Genomic DNA, 6,561 nt, shown 5'->3' with positions numbered 1-6,561 from the left:
CCTCGGCACTGCAAGTAAAGGCAGGTTGTCTTGTAGCCTTCCCATGGATCTGGGGAGCATGAGCCAAAGAAACGCCCAGCTGGTGCCTTGTACCTTTGATGAGAGCAAAGTCCGCAGAAGAGAGTGAGAATGTCGAGAGAGACGATCAACCTGCGTGTGGCCCTACAAACTCCTCTGATCGGCACCCTTGTATTTTATTCCGCCTCATTAATGGCCTATTGGCCTCACTCAGTCTGGGGCCTCAAGGCCTGTCGGTCATTTTCGTCCACACCACCATGCAGACCCCCTGCCAGCTGTATTTTCTGAATCAGGCTTATGGCTGAGGGATCCAGATAGCTGCAGCAGCCCCCCGCTGGCTCAATCTTCTTAGCGGGTGATACAAAACTCCTAGCCCTCGGTGTCTGCTTCTTTGCTAGCAAATTTTCCATCTTTTTGCTGCAACGTGCGGGTTCCTGCTGATATATTGGATAGCCGTACTGGCGGACATAATCGTCGCTCACAATTATATCAAAGCGCCTCATCACAACACATTACATCACACCATGGCGAACAAGATCACTGCCTCGCCCAACTTTGAGGGATGGTATATTCATCCAGATGGCACCAGTATGCGACTGACTTGATACTCATCACTTTGATGGTTTGACCTCTTCTGACGCCATCATTGCAGCCGAAGCTCTCACCTGCCCTCAGGGTACCTTTACAACATCAGGCTCATACGCTGCATGCTGCGACAAGACCAAGTGCCCGATGCCCACGGCCTGCCACGACAACAAGATAAGCTACGACAACTTTGCCGTGGGGGCATGTCAAGGCTCCGCCGTCTGCCAGACCATGTCCATCATGGCCGCCCCCGGGGCCAAGAGCGACGTCACGTCGAGCATCTTTTGCGCCCAGTACTGGTACGCCCTCGAAGCGTACCGCGACACCGTCCCCGTCACCACCTCATCCGCGACCAAGACGACCGCCTCGGCCTCGACAGGCAGCACGCCCACCAGCAACTCGGCCAGCAAAACGACGTCGCGGAACACCGCCATCACGCCGAGCCCCACGGGGTCCTCCGGTGCGACGTCGCCGGCCGCTTCAGCCGAGGCGTCCTCCGGAGGCTCCAGCAAGGCGTGGATTGCCGGCGCTGTCGTGGGGCCGGTTGTCGGCCTCGCGCTGGTCGGATTTGCGTTTTGGTTCCTGCGGCGCCGACGAACCGCCAAGAAGAAGGATGTCGGCGCCGGTAACGCGCCTCAGGAGATTGGCGGCTACGAGCGACCGGCGGATTACGGCGACGGCAATTGGCAGAGCAAGCAGTACTATGGCGCCTCGCATCCCAAGGCCGAATCGACCTCTGCGGGCTACTATGCGCCTGTGCAGCAAAATCAGGTCCACGAGCTCCCCAGCGGCGAGCAGAGGTGAGTATGACAAGGGCAGTGAGTCGGTGAGAAATTAGATCTTGGGGAAGTGCCATTTTACAGGCATGCAGCGATGTGGAAAGAAGTCTGCGCAATACAGTACATGGCTTAGACGGTGGGGGAGTTGAGTTTCTCTGGTTCATAAAGCAGACGGGCATTTTCACATGACAAGTAATTTATGCATATAATATTTTGTACATAGTTTTCCATAGCGTATTCTGCGAGGTGAGCAACTTGCCATTCATCACGAGTATTCTCCTTTTCAGCTGCATTTAGGCGCCCAGCCCGGGATTATTTTGGTGTGCCCCGCAATAGCTGAAACGAGTGGCGCGCGAAAAGCATCAGCCATTGAATTCGTGTCACCAGGCGGGTTTAGCGGGCCGGCCCGCACTACACGTGCCCGCAGTGCCAGGGTTAGAAATTAGTAATTTATTAAGTAAAACTAATTAAAATATAATAATAACTTATTTTTAATTTATAATTAGTTTATTTTTTAAGAAATAAGTTAAGTTAACTATTATAAAATAATAATAAGTAATATTTTTAATATAAAGTCTTATTAAAAGTAAAACTTTTAATAATAAAACTATTATTTAGATTAATTAGTCAAAATCTAAACTACCTAATTATAAAAATACCTCTTTTTTAAGTACTTATCTATCCTTTTATTATAAGTTTTAGATTATTAGCTTATACTAAGTTTATGTCACGGGCTAGGTCTTTGACCTACCCTGGCTTCCTTCCGTAGAGGGGTCGCGCCCGGGTATATAGGTGTAATCAGGTGGAAACGCTGGCAGCGTTGACATCACGAATCCTTTTGCCGTAGGTGGGAGGGTTTTGGCTACTGCCAATAATGGCAGAAGGGGCTAATTACCCCCTTACGCCCCTCCGGGGCCAGACCGTCACAGTTTATAATCTTTTATAATTTACTAGATTATAATATACTTATAATTTTTATATAGTTATATAATCTTTTATCTTAATTAGGTAAAGTATAGGCTCTTACTTAGTCTTTAGTTTAGGCTACTTCTCTAGCTATCTTATACTACTTTATTTATAATATTATAAAGTCTAAGTTCTTAATATTTATATTTAATAAGAAAAGTTATTAAAATATATTAGGGCTATTAATACTAGACTTAACACTTATAAAACTTTTCTAAGGGTAGTATAGCTATAACCCTAGAGATATATAGAATTAAATACTAGTAGTTATTATTAAAACTAAGTAATAAAATATATTAGCTATTTTAAACCTAAGTTAAGGAGAGTTAATCGCTAGAGGTGACTTCTTTCTGTGACTTATATGCCTTGAGCTTTCTAACTAAAGTGTCTTAGAGGAGAAGATTATGTTTAAGCCGCTAGAGAGGTTTTCAACTCACCGGAGCCGCGGTGGGTAGTCGATCTCTATACTGCAGGCCCGCCGACCTCCGCTTCGCATTTATAACTCTAGTCGGGGATAGAAAACATCGCCTGATGACAACGAATAAGATTCGAAAAGTATCTATAGAAGACTTCAAATATAATACTTCGATCTAATAATGGTATAAATCCTATCCCGAGCATGCTATGAGATGAGCGGGGGGCACGGGATTGGCTACTAGGTCGCCGGTAAAAATAAAAAGAGACATCTACGAGTAAGCCCCTCCTTAACACTTCTATTAATCCTGCTAAGACCACCGTCGGATCCACCATGATCGGCGCTACGAAATAGATGAGTGGACTCTGAAAGCCACAGTGAGGAAACTCGATACGCCACCATTGTAAGTCGACGGCTTGCCGAGAATACTATAGCGCTTAGTGCAGGGTATTTCGCAACGATTAACTAAGAAGTGATTGAGGAATATGGAACAATCACTTCATCATCCCTGAAACTGCGCCAGCATTTGATTGCGAAAAACTACTAGCTTATCTGAGGCTGACTGGTATTTGCGTTATGATCTACAGCGGACCGTGCTCTAGCGGGAGAGCCGCCGGAGCCTTGTGTGGACCAGACAAGCCGAGATTGCCAGTGTTCCTCTTTAGGATATTTAATTTATGAAGAAGCAATTAGTATAGCGCCGAGAGATTAGACGTATTTATAGTCGTAGACATGGTGTATATATTGGAAAGGCTGCCAAGTCAGCTACAATCGATGGAAAGCCAGAGGAACAGCATTGACACGGTATATCCAGATGCTACTGTCAAGATGGTAGTCGTGCTTCTGCTAAACCTCAGCTAGACACGTAAACGTGTATGTGCCACAGCCTTCAGGCCAACTCACCACTACTGAGGCTTGAGTCATCCTTCAAATATGTGTGTCGCACTACTGATCGGCAATGCGAACGATCCTCCTATAGCTTAGAGGTGATTATGCTTACGTTAGACGTCTGGTATATACCACTAGTCATGCCCGCTAATCAGCAAGCAAAGTCTCAATCAACGACACAAATAAGGCTGTGAGTGATGGTTGTGGATCCCAAGAGTGAAACATAGTCTCGAGATGACGATGCGGACGCCTTTGGGGAGCGGCACGCAGCACTCTGGGGCGGTCAGATGCGAAAATTTATTGTGTTATAATACCGAGTCGCGACACCTAGTGGCAGAGGCGTTATTAGTGGTGTGCATCCCCCATCTGCGTAGGAAAGGCAACTTACTTATGCAGTTGGGTGGCCATGCAGTTGTGCCCTGTCATGACGGGCGTAGCATCACCCGACGCATTCAAAGTCTTTGATCCTCCGTTCATTATTCGCGGACTAGCAGGGGCACTCAAATCTACCAGGAACAATGCACAGTACCGAGTCCACTCGAGCATCGCGCGTGCGGCAGAACCTCTGTAAGAGGGCACCACTGGAGCTTCTTCGCGGAGTACCTTCTGCAGGTGGGCTTCAAGTTGTCGCATTTTATTCTTCAAGCGCTTCAGTAGCCGCAAGTTCAGAGTTAGACGGCATTCCCGTGTCTATATAAGACAGAGGAAAAAGCCGCGTACGCACATCAGCGCACGGATTACATCCGGCTACACAGCCTTTGCACCACACCATCATAGATTCAAAGTCGAGGAATCAGTGCCTTGCTACTGATCAACAACAACATACGTCCGATTGTAGAAGACTTTCATTCACTGCCACATCAGAAATCCGATTTCAGGCTCGGGGAAACCCCAATTCGGAAAACCAAGGCTTAGCTCTAACCCTCTTAGGTGTTTATTGTCATTGAAGATGTCTCAAGAGAGGTATACCAGGTACTCGTAGACAAGTTACCTTGTTAGGTAGAGAAGGCTACCTTGTTAGAAACACAGGCTCTCCGCTGCGCCACGTTGATCATTCGGCAATGTCCCAATGCAGCCGTTTTCCGCCCATCATCTGAAACGACAGACACTTACAACTCTTCGACGTCGGCGCAGTGGGCGTCTCGCCCATGGATTTATGGTCCATAGATAGGGACGGCTCCGAACTCTGATTGTCTATAAAAGGGCTCCCATTCCCTCCAGAAAAACAGCTTTCCCTCTATTTCAAACAAAATCTACACACCTAATACTACAGACTAACCTTTTTTAAACATTTGATTCCTCAAAATGCAATTCTCAGCCGCCATCGTTACTCTTGCCCTCGCCACTGGCGTCTTTGCTGGCGTCGCCGACGTCAACTCCCCTGCTACCATCTATCAGGGCGTAAGTGAGACTCTATTTTTAATCATTATTGACTGAAACTGAGAAAACAAAAACAGACATGCAGTACTATAACTCAAAAGTGCAACTTCAAGCGCAACGGCAAGAACGCCAAAACCACTTGCTCGTCTGGCCACCAGGTGCGTCATCATTTCCTGCATACGCAGCGAGGGTGGTGAAATCAAGGATCTGACTGAGACGATTATAGTGCACCATTAGTGGAAAGCACTGCAGCTACAGTGATCAGAGCAGAATTACCGTCTGCAGCTAAATGTATTTTGAAAATTGAGACGAGAGAGATTGTGACACTATTGAAATTGTATCTGGGACATACGTACGACCTAGCTAGAACCAATCAAACCACCAAGTCTGCACTCTGCCATCAAACTCAAACTAAACCCTAGTAAAGATGAAAGTCTACAGAGCATCAAGTATGTGGTCTCCCAACGGCCCGTATATGGAGGACGAAGATGCCTCGACATAGTCGAGACAGTCCGCACCAGCCGTAGCCACGCTTTCCTCTCCACAATTAGCAAGCTCCTCCAGCCTCGACATCCAAAACTTCCACCGCTCGACGCTGAATCCCGGAACATTGATGGTGCCTGACTGACGAGCGAGCTCGCCCAAACTAGCCGCGCTCTGTGGAAGTGTACCTACGTTTGGGGCCTCGGAGCCGTTGCTGAGGCTGATGGCGCTATTATCCGCGTACCGTAGGAAAGCTGCCAGTGCGTGGATAAGGTGGTTCACGGAGACTTTCTTATCTGATTTCAAAGGTCTGTCGGTTTCTAGTGTCTCGCGGAAGAGGGATAGGAGACATGTTGCTGGACCATTATATATTCCCACGGAGAGAAGGCGTCCAACAAAGGAAGACAAATTGACACGCTGATTATTGTGGTTTGCGTAGTCGAGTTGATAGAAGCGATCTAGCCACTCTTGGACTAAGTCCGTGCCTAGAAAGGGCAGATCAGACCAGAGCCTGCTGCCGTCTGAGAAAACAACATTCCGACGATTGTTGCTGGAAAGAGCCTCTTGACCACCCGAAACAGACGACAATGGCCGAGTCAACGTTTCTCTGGCCCTGGCCTGCAGAATCAGCCGGATAAGCGTATCATGCTTGCGATTCTCCGGCATCCAATGCCTGGCGCCCTGGATGGCGGTGCGCCAAAAGTGGTGCAATTCAGCTTCGACAACGCTCAACGGTTCGTCGGTAGCAATGTAGCGAATTGTAAGAGCGGAGATGTGCGACTCAACGGTGACATCGAGGGTATTGTCATCTCCTAGCTCGGTCTCTTTGTCAATGAGCTCGTCTGTAAGGCTGGCATAGTTGTGGAAGGAGGCAAGGCATTCCTCTTCTGAGACATTGTGAGGGGCAGGTCTGTTTTCCATGTTGTTGACTGTTTGCTGTTGGCTGAGTTGATGAAGAATGAGGATATGAATAGAAGGGAAGGAAGAAGGAAACTTGTGTGCTTTATATATTCCAATACTCGATACCTCTTCACGTCTGTGCGTTTG

At 47.6% G+C, this 6,561-nt stretch overlaps 3 protein-coding genes across 3 annotated transcripts; 2 read left to right on the top strand and 1 right to left on the bottom strand.

Moving 5' to 3' along the window:
- Window positions 1-542: 542 nt before the first annotated feature.
- On the top strand, window positions 543-1,407 carry BBA_08529 (uncharacterized protein; the record flags this gene model as incomplete). The annotated part of the gene is made up of 2 exons (XM_008603626.1): window positions 543-606; window positions 671-1,407. The coding sequence occupies 2 exons, from the start codon at window positions 543-545 to the stop codon at window positions 1,405-1,407; spliced, it is 801 nt and encodes a 266-aa protein (XP_008601848.1).
- Window positions 1,408-4,956: 3,549 nt separating this feature from the next.
- Window positions 4,957-5,320, top strand: BBA_08528 (uncharacterized protein; the record flags this gene model as incomplete). Its single annotated transcript, XM_008603625.1, has 3 exons — window positions 4,957-5,052; window positions 5,109-5,189; window positions 5,258-5,320. 3 exons carry the CDS (start codon window positions 4,957-4,959, stop codon window positions 5,318-5,320), a joined length of 240 nt encoding a protein of 79 aa, XP_008601847.1.
- A 146-nt stretch (window positions 5,321-5,466) lies between these two features.
- BBA_08527 (uncharacterized protein) lies at window positions 5,467-6,435 on the bottom strand (the record flags this gene model as incomplete). Its single annotated transcript, XM_008603624.1, has 1 exon — window positions 5,467-6,435. The coding sequence occupies one exon, from the start codon at window positions 6,433-6,435 to the stop codon at window positions 5,467-5,469; it is 969 nt and encodes a 322-aa protein (XP_008601846.1).
- Window positions 6,436-6,561: the final 126 nt, after the last annotated feature.

This window comes from Beauveria bassiana, assembly GCF_000280675.1.
Source record: "Beauveria bassiana ARSEF 2860 unplaced genomic scaffold BBA_S00036, whole genome shotgun sequence".
Classification (NCBI taxonomy): domain Eukaryota; kingdom Fungi; phylum Ascomycota; class Sordariomycetes; order Hypocreales; family Cordycipitaceae; genus Beauveria; species Beauveria bassiana.
Note: the sequence above shows the minus strand (reverse complement) of the source record. Positions and strands in the feature narration are given on the sequence as shown.